Source organism: Sinocyclocheilus anshuiensis, unplaced genomic scaffold, assembly GCF_001515605.1.
Source record: "Sinocyclocheilus anshuiensis isolate Anshui unplaced genomic scaffold, SAMN03320099.WGS_v1.1 scaffold468, whole genome shotgun sequence".
NCBI lineage: Eukaryota > Metazoa > Chordata > Actinopteri > Cypriniformes > Cyprinidae > Sinocyclocheilus > Sinocyclocheilus anshuiensis.
Window position 1 is genome coordinate 226,269 of NW_015557069.1, and position 19,616 is coordinate 245,884.

The window sequence follows — 19,616 nt, forward strand, 5'->3', positions numbered from 1 at the left end:
CGTATTGTACGTGACATAAACGCCGTGCCTTGGTCAGTGAGGATCTCTTTCGGGATCCCCACTCGGGAGATTATACAAAACAGGGCCTCTGCCACACTTTTTGCGGAAATGTGGAGCGCCACTGCCTCAGGATATCGCGTTGCATAATCCACGAGGACTAATGCAAAGCGATGGCCCCGTGCTGACCGTTCTAAGGTTTGGTTACATCCTGAGTCCACCAGAGCCCAATAAGTACCCCCCTTAATACTCAGGTATTTGGTACAGGCCGGCTTGATCGGGGGCAGCCTGTGGGGCATCCGGGACCCGGATCTGGCAACCGCGCGACGAACTGTTCCAGCACCACACGGTCGATGATCTGGTCAACGTCGCTTCCCCCAGCCAACAGCCATTTGCAGCACGCGTCCCGCAGCTGCTGAGCCATCACGAAGGGCCGGCCATGTTCCCCCAGCTCCAGTGATCTGAAACGCTGACAGTGTTGTTCGGGGTTCAGGCCGACCCGCTGGAGGATGGCTCGCTTGAGGTCGTCGTAGACCAGGAGGTTTTGAACTGGCAGCTGTTGCGCAGCCATCTGTGCCTCCCCTGAAAGCAGCAGGATGAGACGCACTGGCCAGTTCGTCCGGGGCCACCCACATGCCTCCGCGGTCCTCTCAAAGAGGTCGACGACGGCCTCCAGATCATCCTGCGGTCCCAACTTGTTCAACGGCATGTGGGCTGGCAGGGCCGGGGCAGATGTTCGTAAGGAGGAAGGAAGGAAGTGAGCCAGGTGGGCGTTTGGAGACTTGTGCATCTTTATTTAGTAACTCAAACTTGAACAAAAACAAAAGTAGCGCTTCCAGCACGTTCACACACTGCCAGTGGCATAAATTCAGTCCCTCAGGTTTTCTCTCTCTGGCTGAGCGATGCCCACGAGTCCCCGTCTCTCTCTCCTCCACGTTCTCCAGTCTGCCTTTTTAACCGGTCTCTCCAGGCCAATTACTGCAATCAGACACAGGTGTTCATCATTTTGCACTTGACCTAATTAATCACCGCTCGTCTCCAGACCCTCTCTCCCACTGCAGACTTCGCTGAACCACGCCCCCCTTGCCACAATATCATACAAAGCACACAAACAGCAAACACAACATTCTGACATCCTACAAATTTAAAAGCCTTACAGCAGTGGGAATAAAAGAATGTCTATACCGATTGCTTTTAAGTTTAGGCGTATTATAAAGTTTACCAGAAGGAAGCATTTTAAACTCCTGGAACAGTGGATGAGTACAATCTGCAAGAATAGCTCTAACTTTCTTTAAGACAAACCGATCAAAGCTATTTGATAACCCAGTCTGCTTAATGCCAATAATCTTACTACCTTGGTTAACAATGCCATTCAAAGAATTTCGATGTTTAACATTTACGTTACCATACCAACAGCATATAGAGAAGCAAAGTACCGATTCAATATAAGATTTATAATACATGGTCATAAGAGTCCTACTGATACTAAAAGTAGAGAGCCTCCGAAGACGGTGTAACCGTTGCTGGCCTTTTTTGCATACTGCTTCAACATGAGTATCGAAATGTAATTTATTATCAATAATAAGCCCAAGGTACTTGTAACTGCTGGCCCATTCCACCATTTGACCTTTTACTCTAGTTGGTTGAGGAGACGAAGGACTGAATCTAAAATCAATTACCATATCTTTGGTCTTTTTTATGTTTACTTGCAAGAAGGCACTATCGCACCATGTCATAAAATCATTCAGCATTGGACCATAACAATTCTCATCCCCGGTCAACAAACTAACAATAACAGTATCATCAGCAAATTTTAAAATGAACCTGTCTGTGTGTTTACTCACACAATCGCTAGTATATAAAATGTAGAGCAAGGGCGAGAGAGCACATCCTTGAGGAGAGCCTGTTGACGTAATAAGGGTATCTGAGAAGGTGCTGTTTACTCTCACTCTCTGCATTCTATCACTTAAAAAATCTAATAACCACCCCACTATCTTAAATTCTAATTTACTCTGAAATTAATTTCTTTACTAAAACATGGGGCTGAATAGTATTAAAAGCTGACGAAAAATCTACAAAGAGCAATCTAACATGGGTTTTACTTCCCTCCAAATGTTTCATAATCATATTTAACAGGGTGGATGAGGCATCCTCAACTCCTCTTCTAGCCTGGTAAGCAAACTGCAATGGATCTAAATGACTTTGAGTTTTCAATAAAAGTTCATCCCTTACAAATTTCTCAAAACATTTCATCACAAATGATGTCAGAGCAACAGGTCTAAAATCATTTAGATATCTGGTCCAGAGGATTTTCCCACCTTACTCTTTTTAAAAACGTTTATAACATCCTGCTGATTAAAAAATTTACACTCCATATTACACATAATTTCATTCCTAAGCACATTCATTTCACTAGTAAAATCCTCCACATCAAATCTAGTATAAAAAGTATTCAATTCTTGTGCCAGCTGTATATCGGATTGATAACCAACCAATTTTATGGGGGCATTACTTTTACTCTTGGATCCAGTTATAGTATGTGTAGCGTCTGGACCAATCAAACACACAATTTTTCATTTGATTTAACAAATCAGTTATTCATTAGATTAACAAATCGTCACAGTCCCCTCACCCAATAAACTGGATGCCAGGATGTCTGCAACGACACCAGGCCCCCCCTGGTTACCATGGCAACCCTGACACCAGATACATTTACGACCTAATGGAATGTAAGTAGGGAAAATCACTGCCTTTTTCTTAAGGAAGAGACACAATGCACAGTAGAAACCTCTACTTTCTCCTTGTACTTATTTTTAGCACTCCTAATTTCACACTTTATTTGTTTTTGCAAATCATACTTCCTTTCCAAGTCACCTGCATGAAATGCCTTGTTTCTTTCAATCATAAGACACTTTATAGATTTAGTTATCCATGGTTTTGTATTAGCAAAAGTTCGCACAGTTTTTTGAGGGATAAGCATAGCCTCACAAAAATGTATGTAACTACTTACAACCTCTGTTAATTCATCAATATCAGAACATGAGTTTTCAAAAACTTCCCAATTTGTGCAATCAAAACATCCTTGCAATGCTAAAGATGAATCCACAGACCATTTCCTGATAGATTTGGTTTCAGCCTTATACTTCTTTAAAACTGTTTTATACACAGGAATTAAAAACACAGTGTTATGGTCAGACAGCCCCAATGGTGGATTACTAATAGACTTATATGCACCTCTGACAGAACCATAACACAAGTCCAAAGTCTTGGTAAATCGTGTTGCACAGGTGACATACTGTTGAAAATTTCGCTGAATGTGTTTCAAAGAGCAATGGTTAAAATCCCCCATGATAAAATTAGGGGCATCAGGGGAAACATTTTGCGACTTAGAAACAATACGTTCAACAGTCTCCTTCACTTTAGCCTAATTTGCTTTAGGGTGAATGTACACCACCGTAACAAAAATTTGAGAGAATTCTCGAGGTAAATAAAATGGCCGTAATGACACAGAAAGCAGTTCAATGTCTCGGGTGCACAATGTTTCTCTTACGATTACTGAATTGCACCACCTTTTATTAATGTATAGACAAACACCGCCTCCTTGACTTTTACCTGTAATCACTGAATCTCGATCGGTTCGCAGAGGAGTCCCAAAGCCATTAATAGTTCAAATGGAGTCGCTGTCTTGAGCTTTCAGCCAAGTCTCTGTAAAGGCCAAAATGCAGGCCTCTCTGTATGCGTGGTGAACATGTACAGTGGCTTGCAGTTCATCGATTTTATTCCTTAGAGACTGGATGTTTGCCATTACGATAGTCGGCAAAGGAATCCTTCTGAGATGCTGCTTCCTCAGTCTTTGGTCTGCACCCTTCTTTCCTCTCTTCCTCGGTTTCCATATTTTTGGTTATGGACAACAGGGGTAAAAATACTAAATGCACATAATTAATTGCAAAATAACTGTATAAATGTGCATTGGTATAATTGAGGATAGCAAAATAAAAAAAAAATAGTCTTAATTTTAAAAGGAACACTTAAAAGGGAAAAACACTGCCAACCTTGTTTGTTGTTGACTTCAAACTTCAAAGGCTGTGCATTTAATCAAACTCTACAGCAGTGATTCTGTAGTGGGGCCCACTAGGGGGCCTCAGTAAACTTCCATGGGGGCCTCAAGATTACCTAAAATTGTCAAATGAAAAACAACAACAACCATATAAATTAAAAAAGCTAAAAGAATTAAAAATCAAGATATTCCTTATTTCTATTTACCCCCCTCAACAACTGTTGTTAATTGAAGAACCAGGATTCCCAAAGAAAATCTGGATATTTGTGGGAATCCCCTTAATCTTTGTCCAGTAAATTACAAACAACTGGAAAAGATATGGGACCTTCAAATATTGTTGTGGACAATGGGGGCCTTGGAGTCAAAAAGATTGAGAACCGATACTCTACAGTATTTTTCTGGAAATCCATTGATCACTTGGTAATAGAGTATGATACTTGGGAAGAAATCATACGTCAGCTAATGCATTTACAAAATGTTTATATTCAGCCTGTAATGTAAATAATTGTGAATATTGTTGGCCTTATACAGTTCAAGGTCATGTTAAAAAATATCATGGTTGATTTCATGATTTTTGTTGCTTTTATGCAATAAACAATTTTGGATTTATTTGGATGTGTTCTTTATATTGTAGGAGATTGCCAAGCACTTTGATCCAGAGGAGGAGGGTTATGAGGTGGTGGAGGAGGCCATATACACTATGACTGGTGTTGCGTGGTATATAAACGACATGAAGAGAAAACATGAACATGCAGTCCGTCTTCAGGTGAGCTCGCGAACACACAAATAATTTGTGTTATGAGCATGTTTCACGGCTCTTGTTTATGTACTCGCCATGTTTAGTGAAGATATGAACCAATACATGATCTCTGTACCTCCATAATCTATCTCAGGAGGTCCAGTCTCTGCTCATAAACTGGAAGGGACCTGATCTGACCACATATGGAGAATTGGTTCTCGAGGGCACCTTTCGTGTCCATCGTGCCAAGAATGAACGTACACTCTTTCTCTTTGACCGCATGCTCCTTATCACCAAACACAGAGGAGAACATTACGTCTATAAGACACACATCTCGGTATGACTTTATCTGTTATCTGTTCATAGAGAAGTACTTTTTTTATTCATTTATAGTCTGAACAGTCAGCACTAATGTAAAGGTGAAGCCTTTACCTCTTATGAATTATAAGAGGTGAATAAGAGGTAATGCCTTTTGTTTGGTGAAGCCACCATTGTTTTCTCTCTTGTTTCTCTTTCCTTACCGCAGTGCTCAACGCTTATGTTGATTGAGAGTGCCAAGGATTCTCTGTGCTTCAGTGTCACTCATTACAAACATCCCAAACAACCTCATTCTGTCCAGGTGTGTCTTCAATTATTAGTGCCTTTACATAAATACAAATATTTTATTCATAAAGAAATAGTTCTGCAAAAAAATTAAATTTCTGCCATTATTTTCTCATTGCTGTGTTGTTGCAAACATGTATTCCATTATTCTACAAAAACATTGTTTTCATGTCTATCTGATGTTTTTAATATGCTTACAATGCTAACCATGTGCAAATTCATTAGTCAACATCATTGCTGAGCTTTTTCTCCTTAAAACTGCAGTGTACCAAAGGTTTGAAACAGCCCATTTCCTATTGTCAGAAACATGTAACCATGGTCCCGTTAACTGTGGAGCGTTTCTACCTAAGGATGTTGATAATTAGGAGGTAGCTATCTGAGATCCCGAACGGGAACATGGTTTGTGTAACAATAGCAACACATTATAGCTGTTTGATAGCATAGTCTACCCAAAGGCTAATGGTATCAATTACCATTACTGTACATGTCCAACGTTGTAGAGAGTGATACATAAAATGCATTACCTGTTTGTGTCCTTCTGTGCCAAAAAAAGCCTTTAGCCAAAAAAGGCCTTTTTTTAGTGATAAAAAAAGGCCTTTTTTGGCTAAAATTTTAGAGGGTGTTGTTACGTCCCAACTGCATAATCATTTAATGGTTGATAACATTTTGAGCCTCACCAATCTGGGTGTCTGAAATTGCATAGACAGCTTTGGTTAAAGTTACCATTGACTTGTTATTAGCATTTGACTCTAGATCTCTGTCAATTCTTATTTTCTTGGATCCTGGTTCAGCATTTGACACAGTTGATCATATGCTATTACTTAATTGTCTTGACTCTTTGATGTATCAGAGACTGCCCTAGACTGGTTCAGGTCTTATTTTACTAATCGCAGTCAATTCGTTTTTATGGATGATTACAGATCAGAGGTCCTATCCTGTCCTTACTGGTGTCCCACAGGGCTCAGTTCTTCATCCCTTGCTTTTTATATTTTCCCACTTGGCCAGCTTTTAAGATCTCTTGACCTTAAATATCACTTTTATTCTGATGACACTAAGATTGATATACATTCAAAACCAGGTAAATTTGTGGATGTTTCTCATCTTTTCAACCCTATTTTTGAGATTATGGATATGCATGCCTAATAATTTTCTGTTTAAATGCTCTTTGGCTCTCCCCATCAGCTGCGTAATGCTGGCTCTATAGCTTTTTCAGTTGATGGTATTGCCTTTGAGTTACAAAGTAAACAAAAAAAATCTTGAAGTCCTCTTTGATGCCAGCCTGTCATTTGAGCTTTTGTACACTGTTAAAGGGATAGTTCACCCAAAAATGAAAATGTGATGTTTATCTGCTTACCCCCAGGGCATCCAAGATGTAGGTGACTTTGTTTCTTCAGTAGAACACATATGATGATTTTTAACTCCAACCGTTGCAGTCTATCAGTCGTATAATGCATGGCAATGGTAACAAAATCTATGAGAGTAAAAAATACATGCACAGACAAATCCAAATTAAACCCTGCGGCTCGTGACGACACATTGATGTCCTAAGACACGAAACGATCGGAGACAGTTGGACATAGTGGTGTATTAGAGGTAAAAAATTATAAAAATACTTTTCGGTTTCTGGCACAAACCGATCGCTTCGATCGAGAGTTTTTTTTTTACTCTCATAGATTTTGTTAAAAATCATCATATGTGTTCTACTGAAGAAACAAAGTCACCTACATCTTGGATGCCCTGGGGGTAAGCAGATAAACATACAATTTTCATTTTTGTGTGAACTATCCCTTTAAGACCTCCTTAATGCACATTTATGGCCTATGCTGTCCTTTTCTTTTGCCGAAAGGTTGATTAACTTTTGTTTTCTAGCGCATTGACTACTGTAACGTTGTCCTTGTTGGTGTGTCTAAATCCTCTCTTACCCTTAATAAACTACAATATTTGCAAAACTTAGTAGCTAGAATCGTGGGGCCATGGTTGGTGACCATATAACACTATTTTGGCATCTTTGCATTGGCTTCCTGTCAATTTAAATATCCTTATGCTGACGTACAAGGCTTTGTATGATCTGGCAATACAGTATTTGGCCAAACTTCTATTGCCTTTGCACACCACTAACTTGCGATCTTCTCACTCTGGTCTTTACGTTTTTCCCTAAAACGTGGCTTTGTCCTAGGGGTGATAGGACCTTTTCATCCTATGCTCCAAAACTGTGGAATTCTCACTCGGCTGACATTAGGGATGCAAATTCATTAGGCATTTTTAAATGTCATCTTAAAACATTTTATTTCAGAATTGCTTTTACTTGATTATCTGTTCTATTTTGTAATTTTTGTTGTTTGTTATATTTAAAGTGTAATGTTTTTCAATGTTGTGCTTGCTTTTGTGTAAAGTGCTTTGAGAAAGTTTTTTTTTTTAATTGCTATACAAAATAAATGTTTTATTATTATTATTATTATTATATGACCTTGTATACAACCCTGTAAAATTCACTCTTCCTCTTCTTCTCCAGAATTAATTCATTCAACAAATTAATCCAATATTGCCACTTGTGTAGTGTTTACTACATCAATTAACCAAGTAAAAAGGAGCCGGTAGTCTGAGCTGGTGTGATTAAGTTGAGGCTAATGTGCATATTTATGGCTCCACATATACTAAATGAGGCAAGGGTATAGAGTTATATTCAAGTCATTTTAATGAATGAAGAAATTATTTACACAGTAAAAACGTTTAAATATGACATTTTGATTATCAAAGATGAGTTTTAAGGAATAAAATTAGTTACTACAGGGGGGCTTTAAAGAAGCTTTACGCAGCTCTTGCCATACAATGACTCTTGGAAGTTATCTTTTATATGTCACATGTTACTCCACTTTCACTGTAGCTCTCTAACATTCAACATGCCATATTTGATTGGAGTGCAAAAAAATTATTTTGCTGTTTGTAACACAAAACTATTCTATGGCTTCAGAAGACTTAAAATAACCACATGTATTGTGTTGTATGGACCACTTTTCTGGTGTTCTTTTTGGATCCTGAAAGCTCACGCTCACTGTGAGCTGTCACTGTATGAAAATTCTTCAAAATGGAGTTACTCCTTGTATGTTATAGAAGTTACTCCTTGTGTATATATATATTTTATATATAATATATATATATTTATGTTTATACAACTCCTGTAATACAGTATCTTCTTTTCATTAGGCTAGGACGGTGGAGGAGAAAAAATTATGGGCTCATCATATTAAACGGCTCATTCTAGAGAATCATCAGGCTGTGATACCACAAAAGGTATGTAATGAATAAAAAACTATTACTAGGTTTTGTATTTAAAAATATCTCAAATTAATTTGGACAGACACTTATTTGGTGTTTCTCTTTTAGGCAAAGGAAGCAATCTTGGAGATGGATTCTATTTGTAAATATTTCCAACCACTCATGAACATATTTCATACAATAATTTTTTAATTATGTAAAAAAAATTGTCTTGGGCCTGTTTTGACGGCAACTTTTTTTCAGACAAAAAGTATAGGTACAGCCCTGAGAGACTCAAAAAGTCTGTGTCATGCCAGTCAGAGGACTTTTCTAACTCTAGACAAGGCCGGAGACAGTCAGGTAGGTTCCCAATGTCTTGCTCTTAACTTATTAACTAATTTTTTAAACTGACCTTTTCCAATTTCACAAAGATGGTCTACTACTTCATCTTCCAACAGAACCATCTGAAGAGATCCTAAAGAACGCTGAAGGTAAATCTCTATGTGTCCATTCTGTTTCAACTTTAAGTAAAGATATTGTCTGATGTTTTAAATAAAAATGTCATAAGTCTTAGCTGCTGGCGTGTAATAATGATACAGTACATTTTTCATTCTCTTTTGTAGTAAGACCTTTAAATGTTATTATTAACTTAATTTTAATTTAAGCAGAATGTTTAACTGGAAAATTAAACAAAAAAATCTGAATGTCTGAAATCTGAAAGTGAAAACAAAAAATTCTACAAAATGCCACAAATGATCTTACATTTTTAGTATTTAAAAGGGGAAAAATTAAAATAAAAGAAAATAATGTATCTGGACCCCACTGTATACCATTTGTATTTCACATATTTCACAGAAATGGTTTGGAACAAAATTATAAACATTGTTGATAAAAATGTATCCTGTACAAAATAATCTGCCTTCAAATTTACTAACAATCTTTTTCTTTTATCTGGCTGATCTGGTGTCTGGCTGAATTCTTCAGTAATACTAAAGGTAAGAAGCAGTTAAATCAACCAAAGGAATATTTAAAATTCAGTTACATGTGGTTACTATACAAAACCACAAAGACAATATATAAAAACCCACAAAGAAATAATAGAAACCACACATTTGTTAATATAAGATGACAAGCAGACGTGTACAAATTATGTTATTTTTATTTGATGTGTTGTTTATTTTGTGATCCACAAGACTGTTGAAGTGCTGAAGACAGGGGTGGGTAAAAGTACAAATAAAAACAAATAAAATACAATACTCAAGGAGTAGTAAAAGTAATCATTATAATAAGGTAAGAGTAAAAAAAGAGAAAGTTCACTCGGGTAGTGAGTTAATAATCTGATTAGGAGCAAGCAAGATAATGATGATGAACTGATCATGGTGAAGACAATTACATGTATGACATAAAGGATGTTTCTCTGTGCATGCGTGAGAAATGGTGTGTCAAAATATTGGAACATTGCCCAATGCAAAGGCCCGTTCACACCAAGGACAATAAATATAACAATAACTAAATTAGTTTTAATAATGTTTCTAATTCTATGAAAATAGGGAACTCCACACCACAACTATGTCAATAACAAGGAGGAACAATATCAGTGGAATTATTAGAAGCTGATGAATGATAAAAACAGTGACGGCCAATCAGAATTTAATCCTGCTTTAAAGAACTTGAGCATTAAAATTGACATTATCGATCTTGGTGTGAATGGGCCTTAAAGTGAAAGCACCCATTATTGAACCTACTTCAGAAAGTACATTTTTAAAAAAGTTACTTGAGTAAATGTATCGGAGTAAATGTAGCATGTTACTACCCGTATCTGTGTTTAGAGTGAGGTCAAAGAGATAATCTTTTTTTCTTGATTTGGGTCATGTCCTTATATCTCTTAAGAAGAAATCTTTGTGACTTCATGCCCCAGCATTCTGACAGTGAGGGGGCATTGGACGTTGACAGGTGGCCTTTACAAGCCTCTGCCAGCGTAAGCACTCATGGCTTATGTGAGTCTTCAGCTGAGAAGCCTGTTGCACAAGAAGAATACTCTCCTGAAGCCCTGATTCCCAGTGATAATGAGGAGCCCATCCATAGCTCGCCGTCTCTGAAGGCCAGATTAATGCAAAAGGATGGGGATGAAGCAGAAGGAGAGGGAAGTGACTCTGACGATATTCTAATGGAGGACAACCAGGTAGCTGACTTTGCCAGTTCAATGTTGGCTGCCATTTCCTGCTGGCACTATAGAGCCAGAGCTTTGCTTTCCATGGACTTCACAACGGTGAGGTTCTCTGCCACCAAGGGGATTCTATCATACCCCAACCTGACCTGCAACATGACCTGCATGTCTGCCAAACCTCCCGCCATGTTGCATGTGCTCTCACAGAATGCCTCAATTCACTAACAGCTAACAATGCATAAGCAGAAGCTAACTTTGTAGAGCATCCCGCAATGATAGAAGAACTAAACAAATTCTAACAAGTAGTTACCTTTTTTACTGTTCATCACATTATGCATATACAGTACTAATGATTACATTTACTGTATTGCTGAATTTCACTCTATTGACATCTAGCAACAGTGTTATGAGTGTTATATGATAAACATTGATAAATGTTCACTCTTTTTTTATTGTTTCAGATTTTTCTCTGCATTCAAAACAGTAATAATAGCTTTATTGAAGAGCAGGATTTTGACTTGTAGAGAATGTTGGTTCTCAAATTTTTAAGAACATCAAAAAACAAAACTGACACTAAAGTGTTTAATTTCTTAATCCAGCAAAATATTATCAAACATGGATCAAATAGTTCACTTCGAATTTCCTTTTCATACTCCACTCTCAGTTTACTTGCATTAGCAACTTTAATCGTACTGCATGTTCGTAGGAGGATCACTTTTTGAATTTAATAAGGGTCAAAACTCACAAGCATGTATAAAACATTTCACCATGTTTTATTATTTCCCTTGTAAAAGCAATGCTTTTTAGTGCTGGTCTCCCCAGTTCAATCCAAACTGTTTATCTCTCTGTAACTATAAAGAGAAAAGTTGTGGGGGTTTTTTTGTGGGGGTTTTTTTTGATGATGATGTGCATCTTCCAAATACAATTTGTTTTAATTTTTAAAGTCAAGAACGATAATTTCCTCTTCTTTCTAGAATACTACAATCATGTTATCAAACTCAAAAATATTTAATGTGACCATACATCAAAGAAAAAAAATTGTATGGGTTAGATCAAATAGAACTAGATCCTTGAAATAATTTCAGGTTAACCCTTTATTTATTTATTCGTGCATGCTGTACCACTCTGGCCACTGCATTCAAAATTTCCTTGAGGCTCCACTGGTAACACCATGTCTAACCAGGCATGATACAACAAGATTCTAGTGACAAATAATTTTGTCTATGCACATTTAACATGTAAATAGGATGCGATGTGACAGTCAGATCTGTTCTCTCTGTTTGCAAGTACTATGATACAGAATAACACACTAATGCAACTGAGGAATGTACAGCTAAAGAACATGTACCTTGACTATATTATGACTAATGTGAGGCTTCACCAGAAATTATATATATTTTTGTCTCAATTGTTTGATTGGGTCGAAAGCTTTCAGGATTTGAAAATCTGATAATCTTTTGGGTCATATTAATGCAGAAATATAGAAAATTCTAAAGGGTTTACAAACTTTCAAGCAGCACTGTACATGAGTGTTACTTCATGTTCAGTGAGATTTGTGTGTGTGTGTGTGTGTGTGTGTGTGTGTGTGTGTGTGTGTGTGTGTGTGTGTGTCTCTAGGACAGGTCATATTAATGCAGAAATATAGAAAATTCTAAAGGGTTTACAAACTTTCAAGCAGCAGTGTACATGAGTGTTACTTCATGTTCAGTGAGATTTGTGTGTGTGTGTGTGTGTGTGTGTGTGTGTGTGTGTGTGTGTGTGTGTGTGTGTGGCTCTAGGACAAAAACTCTTTAAAATGTATGAGATACCTTTTATTGCATGTCGCTTTATTTCGTTGTCTGGTTAGGACATGGTGAGCACTCGCTTTCCATATCATACCCCAGTTTACATAATTGTTTCAAATGTTCAATGTTGATTTTAATTCAAACATGTTAACTAAGATGTGTATGTAATAACAGTTGTTCTATTCATCACATTAACATAACTCTTAACTATTAGTTAACTTGCATTAACTAATAAAACTGCAGTACTATCAGTTCTGTTAAGATCTGTTATTTTGAAAGTACTTCTGAACTAATGACCAAGCCCAGATGGAATCTGTGTGCACAGAATTATTCAGAAAGCTCCACAGATTTTCACATCATTCACAAAGTTCTACATATTCTCCACCCTTTGTGTGTTCATTCATTTTTCTTACCTAATTTGATTGTGCTTTCACCCGTCAATAAAACTGCAGTCCTGTTTAACACATTTTGTTAGAAATGTCATTTAAACATTTTGAACATTAACACATTTTTAATAAATGTTATCAGCATGGAAAAAGTCTGCTGATTTCATCTGGGCTTTGCTAATGAACTTAATCTAAAGGTATCTGAATAATTGTTATACTATTTGATACTATTTGATATTGCTTATATAACACTGTAAATATTCTTAGGCATATATTTAAAGTTAATTGTTTTTGTCAAACACCCCTAAATTCTAAAAAAAAATTACATGTTTTTATTTTAGGATGCAGTGGGGTGTGAGGACACTGGGAACAATTTTAAACAAGAAAATGGCCCATTAGTTGAACAGGTGGAGGCATATCTTATGAATGAAAAATATATCTCGGAACAGGTGAGTTGTTTAATTAAAATTGTTTAATTTATTATGCTAGCATAAGTGTATTAGTGTTAGTACTTTACCCATAGGACTAAAATTCTACTTACTGATTGTAAGTTGCTTTAGTAAGTAACAGGTTATCTAACCAATGTTTTGAACTTTGATATATGTATTGTATCATGAGGTTGTTGGCAATACCCAGCTGTATTTGAAACAAACCCAGAGATCAACGAAATTAGCTTATAACTGTATCTTGATTTTCCCTTCTTACACTCAAGGACAAATCACAAAACCTGGAAATAGCCTCTTACTGGGGTTCCACTGAGAAATTGAAGCCAGATGTGTTTTGTGATCCAGAGTCCATAGAGATGGACAAACAGGTCCCAGATATTCCGGATCTCGAGTCTGCAAAAGACAAAGATGATTGGAAAGGTTCTAAAGAAGAGGCCTCATCTCTGTTACAGCAGGAAGACACTCCTGGTGATTCTTCAGAGGAAGAGGAGGATGTAGAAGAGAAACCAGACTCCACTAGCATCCTACCATCATCTGTGCTTGATAAGGCCAGCACCATTGCTGAACACTTTGTCTGTAGCGCACGGCGTAGTAGCATCAGCACAGATGAAATGCGCTCCCTTGGTTGCGTATCTCCACGTCTACCCAGCAGGACCGGGAGCACTCTAAGTCTAGGAGATGCCCATGAGCGTCAACATCACCTTGCTACCACCTGCTCTGAGTCGCATGGAATTCCACTGACCCAGGAAGCCCTTGCATCAGCAAACTTCATGATCGGGTCATCAGGGGAGGACAGTCTTTTTGACAGAAGAAGGGATTCAGTGCTTTCCAGGCAAGACCAACTACTCATTGACAAGATTAGGAGCTACTATGAGAATGCAGAACACCAGGATGCTACATTTAGCCTAAAGCGTAGAGAGAGCCTCACTTACATTCCAAGTGGACTTGTTAGAAATTCTGTTAGTCGTTTTAACAGCATTCCTAAAGATAAAGGCCTTGCCCTAGAGAAGACCACCAGTACATCTGGACCTGTTAAAGCTCATACCACACTCACAGAATCTCTCTTGCTTACATCGGCTCTATCAGAGACCAATGCAAATCCAGCCTCCCTGGAACAACCTGTTATCAGTGCTTACACGGGTTTTACTAGGCATGACGAAAACGGAGACCTGTTTGACTCTGATGTAGATAGTTCCATTAAACCTCAGTCTATAGATGGGAGTCATGAGGAAGAGGTTTTCCATCCCTCCTCTGAGATGATCAAAGTCTGGCAAGATATGGAGAAAGAGGTCACTAGATGTCAAGGGGACTTCAAAGAACTGAGGCCCAGAGAAAGTCCTTATTTTAGAGGGACCAGTCCCAGCCTCTCCAGGAAGGATCCAAGCCAGAGAAGAAAGACAGAAGCCAAAGGCAGCGATGGATTGATTATATTTGAAGATTTAGACCTGAGCACTATCAGAGAGGAGTCCTCTACACCATTACCTTTTAAGGAGAAGGAAAACTGTGCAGCCAGTGAGAATGATGTCATCAGACCCAGACAATGGGAGGATGAAGGAAGACCCCTTAGAGCTCTAGCCCCTCGAGTTATCCAGTTGAGAGCAGAAACTGAAGAGGATAGAGAAACAGGAAATCAGTCAGCTGAAGATGCAGATTCATCCCAAAACAAAGTTTTCAGTCTGGCAAGGAAATACAGTCAACGCATTAAGTGCACACAACCAATGTTGAGACAGAGGAGTCAGGAGTCAGGAGATACATGGTTGGCTAAGAGAAACCTGCTTTCGGTGTTGGAAGAAAAGCCAGAGAAGGAGACCAAAGGTAACATGAATACTATTTGACTATTATCATATCTTTATGATAAAAAAGTTAAATGATATGAAACAGCATTTTCAACTAATTTTATTTCCATAACACAACATATTTCAACATTCATTGATTGGACTGTGACAAGTTAGTGTCCCATGCCACAATGGAGCTAACTACAGTATAAGCAACTGGGACCGATATAACCTTAAATTCTGCTTGTCATATGTGGTTGACATCTATTTTTCAAAATATTTCTTCAAATTTTAATTAGTTGCAGAAATTCTGCTTTGTGTTATTACATTTTTAATATTTTGTATATTCAAACATAACATTATCTTATGTTTCGCTGCTCCACTTACATTTGGCATTTTGATTAACAGGTAAAGCAGACTTGATGCTCTCCATGTTTCCATATGACCAGCCTGATTACGATGGGGATCAAAAGGCCCAGGTTATGACTCCCAGCCCAGACTACACTTCTAATTCTGCCAGTAGCCCAAAGGTCTTGTCCCCACACCTGTCCCATTCCAGGAGTCCTCTTAGTCCACCACCTGAGAACTTCAACTGGCCAGATGTTCGTGAGCTTTGTTCAAAATATGCACACCTCAGAAGCTCGTCTGCTCAGCCACCAGTAGGCCAAAGTCATTCTGTGGAAGAAAGGATGTTTGACGGCAGTTCTAGAAGACATTCTAGCTGCTCTTCTAGCCGCTTAGTCGCCTCTAATGGTTCCACAGACTCTTCAGTTTACAAGTTTTATCCAGGAAGGGATACAGGAGAATTGCTGACTCAGACCCAGCGTGCAGGTTGTCTGGACCAAAAATTTAGTAGTTTGTACTTGAGTGATCTGCAGAGTCTTCAGAGTAAAAATGCCAGCAGTGGCTTCTTTATCTCCGCTCAAGCTACCCTTTCAAATGAGGAGAATATAATTGTGGTTGAGAAAGTACCTGAGGTTACACCGCCAGTAGAGATGGACCAGCCTACACAAGAGCGCAAGAAACAGGAAATAACAACAGATGGAACAGATGACAGCTACATCCAAATTCGTTCGCCAACATCTCGTGAGAAGATCTCAATCATGGCTGTCATTGACCGCTGTCGGGCATATCAGGAGTCAGAGGAATACCGTTTGAGGGAAGATGGAGGATCTAAGACAGAACAGTTACCTAAGATTGAGAGGTGCAAAAAAATTGAGAAAGCTTCATCCTATAGTGAACACTTAGACAATGCTGTTAAAAATGTACTGGATTCTGAGAAAAGGGCTGATTCTAGTCAACACAGTGTTGTCAAGAATCTCCGAGAAAAATTCCAAAACATAAGATAAAATCACTTGTTTTAAGGTACATCTATTGTATGTTTCAGAAATTTCCGAAAATTGAAAATTGGCTGTGAAATACTTGCTTCTTTAATTTCTCTCTTCTTTTATGTTTTCAACACTGAAGACAAATATGTATGGGCAGCACATATCATGCTGAAGTCACCTCTAATGGCTCCACAGACCAGGAAGGATAAAACAGAGAACTCTTCTGGTGAATTTAAACCTCAAAACTAATATTCTTTACATTTTGCATGCTATTTTACTGGTATTTTGCACACTGTATGATCATGTAGCCTACTGATATCGAGAAACCTGTGGATTTTTAATGGTCTGAATGTCAGGCAGAAAGTGTAAATATTGTTGTACATTTTTTGTTGTACATGCATTCTTTCTGTTGTACCATTTACATACTTGATATAGTAGATATACATATATGTATTTGGTAGTCATTTTACATAAATGACATACTTGTTTATAAATATTTATACATTTTGGGTAAGGTATTTCAATTAATGTCATATTTGATCTAAAGATTTATTTAGCAAGGGATAAAGTCAAGTTTATACTACAAAATAAGCCCTGGCAGATTAGTGTAATTCGGCTAAACTCTAAATGTAACAGGCCACTTGAAAAGGATTATTTTACTTTTAACAAAGACATTTTCAAGTTTTTTTAGTTGATGTCAGGCATGGGACAAAGGGTTTTTTCCTTTGTACCTAAACCTAGTCTTTGATTAATGGATTTAGGCATAGATGCCTTTTGTCCAGGAGACTGGATCCAAATGTTCAAAAATGATGGTTTTAATGATTTTCTTAAGCTTACACCAATGATGTTACTTGAGCTTATTTTAAGATTTGTTGTGGTCTTCACAACAAATCAGATTTAACATCAGGTTTTGGGGAATGTCAAAGTTACAAGATAAATATTAACCCTACATGTTTTAGCATCTGAAACACTGTTGGTTTAGCAGCCCATGATAACAGATCACTGCGTCTCATTATTTATTAAGATTCTATAGATTCCATCTCTGTCTGACTTACTACAAATGCATCAATGAATACTTGTGAAAGTGAAAATTCACTCCATAATAAAACCAAAGAAAATTCAACTTGCAGACTTGCACATATTTTTTTAATGTCCCATGTAAATAACTGTGGTCTTTAGGCCTCAAGAGCAAAGTGTTGTTTTATCTAATGCAACTCTTATATAGTCAAACCAACAGCATTTATGACTCCTTTTAAAGGGGTCATATGATGCTGCTAAAAAGAACATTATTTTGTGTATTTGGTGTAATGAAATGTGTTTATGCGGTTTAAAGTAAAAAAAAACATTATTTTCCACATACTGTACATTATTGTTTCTCCTCTATGCCCCGCCTTTTTGAAACGCGTCGATTTTTACAAAAATACCTCAAGCGTGTGACAGAAATGTTACGCCCCTCGCCATACTGTTGATGCCGTGTCCCGGCCGGAGCGACGAAACAAAAAACATGAAAACCCGTTACAAACTAGGCATTTGTTGCATCCAGTGGGGACATAATTACTGATTATAATGACTTATACTGTTTTTTTACGCGTTGCGTTGCATCGCGCCGCGTAAACATAAAACCCTGTCTGCATTCTCTCACTCTCTCGCGCACTGTCTGTCCCTCTCGCACACATTTTCGGTCTCTCTCGCGCATCTCGCTCTCTCTCGGACACACTCGGCCTCTCTCGCGAACTGTCGCTCTCTCTCTCTCTCCGCGTTCGCTTCATTTTTGTCCAGCCCGGCGCCTCATAGGTGAAAGCCGATCCGGCGATCCACAGCATATATACATCCACATACATCCAAGATGATGTATTTCCTCAGCGACCAGCACAGATCAGCTCTAGGCATGACGAAGCCGATATCGTCCTCTTTTGGAAGACCAAACAAAGTAGTTTCGCTTTCACAACGAAGCACACAGCGTCTTCACGACATGGCGGCAGCTGCAACAATACTACAGCGAGAATAAAAGTTACGCCTTCTTTCTTTGCATGAACATTTGGGCAGCGTTATGCAAATCTTCCCACATAGTGAGATAGATATGTGGGGGCGTGTTAGAACGAGCCGTTTTAGGTAGGCGTGGTTAACTCTTAACTTTTATAAAGAATATCTCTTTGGATTTGAGACTTTAGTCTTTGCAACTTTACAGATCTTCAAGAGCTTGTAACACTCCAAAGAGAAAGGAAAAATTGAAATCGCATCATAGACCCCTTTAATACCATTTATCTGTCATCCTCTCAGGCTGTTACAAGACTTTGTTAATACTGTTTTATTAACTGATTTTGGGTATCAGACAAGACTTGAATAACGCATTTGTATACCAGACAAAACAGATGTCTTCTGATGGGATATGGTAAACAAGATATATTTAAGAAGAACTTTAGTTTGAAACTATTTAATTAAAATACATTCTTTCTATTATTTTTTTAATACTTACATTTTAAGTAGTCTCCAGGGGTTTCATTTATGAAATGTTGCGCATTTGATGTGAAATGTGCTTAGAGTACAACAGGCACACCTTAAGAAAAATGTGCTTTTCACTACTCCCATAGTATATGATTGCAGAACAATATGTTTTAATAATAGAGAACAGATTGTGTAGAGAAAAAAAATCATAAAAGTGGTTTGTTTTGTTTAAACATCTTTTAAATGTATGAGGTGGCAAGGTGGTCCTTTTCATACAAATGCTTTAGCTAAAGTAATATATATACAGTTATGCACAAAATTATCCATACCCTTGGTAAATATGATCAAAGGCGGCTGTGAAAATGTATCTGTATCATCAATCCTTTAGATATTTTATTTTGAAAATTTACTAAAATCTAACCTTTCATTGGAGAATAAGAATTTAAAATGGGAGAGAAATCTCATTATGAAAAATGTTTTTCTCTAATACACATTGGTCACAATTAATCATACCCTTTTATCCAATACTTTTTGCAACCTCCTTTTGCCAAGAGAACAGCTCCGAGTCTTCACCTATAATGCCTGAAGAGTTTAGAGAACATCTGACAGGAGATCAGAGACCATTCCTTCATAC

At 37.8% G+C, this 19,616-nt stretch overlaps 1 protein-coding gene across 4 annotated transcripts in view; it reads left to right on the forward strand.

The window, feature by feature from the left end:
• The window catches only part of LOC107676703 (pleckstrin homology domain-containing family G member 3-like), an 81,194-nt gene extending 63,528 nt beyond the window's left edge, over positions 1-17,666 (forward strand). The window contains exons 8-20 of one of the 4 annotated variants that reach the window (XM_016471344.1): positions 4,689-4,820; positions 4,948-5,130; positions 5,320-5,412; positions 8,601-8,687; positions 8,781-8,814; positions 8,916-9,011; positions 9,083-9,142; positions 9,636-9,646; positions 10,570-10,920; positions 13,330-13,437; positions 13,701-15,249; positions 15,618-16,574; positions 16,677-17,666. In XM_016471344.1, coding sequence (XP_016326830.1) covers positions 4,689-4,820; positions 4,948-5,130; positions 5,320-5,412; positions 8,601-8,687; positions 8,781-8,814; positions 8,916-9,011; positions 9,083-9,142; positions 9,636-9,646; positions 10,570-10,920; positions 13,330-13,437; positions 13,701-15,249; positions 15,618-16,558 — 3,645 coding nt within the window. In that variant the 3' untranslated portion in view covers positions 16,559-16,574; positions 16,677-17,666. The remainder of the gene's footprint in view (positions 1-4,688; positions 4,821-4,947; positions 5,131-5,319; positions 5,413-8,600; positions 8,688-8,780; positions 8,815-8,915; positions 9,012-9,082; positions 9,143-9,635; positions 9,647-10,569; positions 10,921-13,329; positions 13,438-13,700; positions 15,250-15,617; positions 16,575-16,676) is intronic. The other 3 variants (XM_016471345.1, XM_016471346.1, XM_016471347.1) reach the window with 3 other exon arrangements.
• Positions 17,667-19,616: the final 1,950 nt, after the last annotated feature.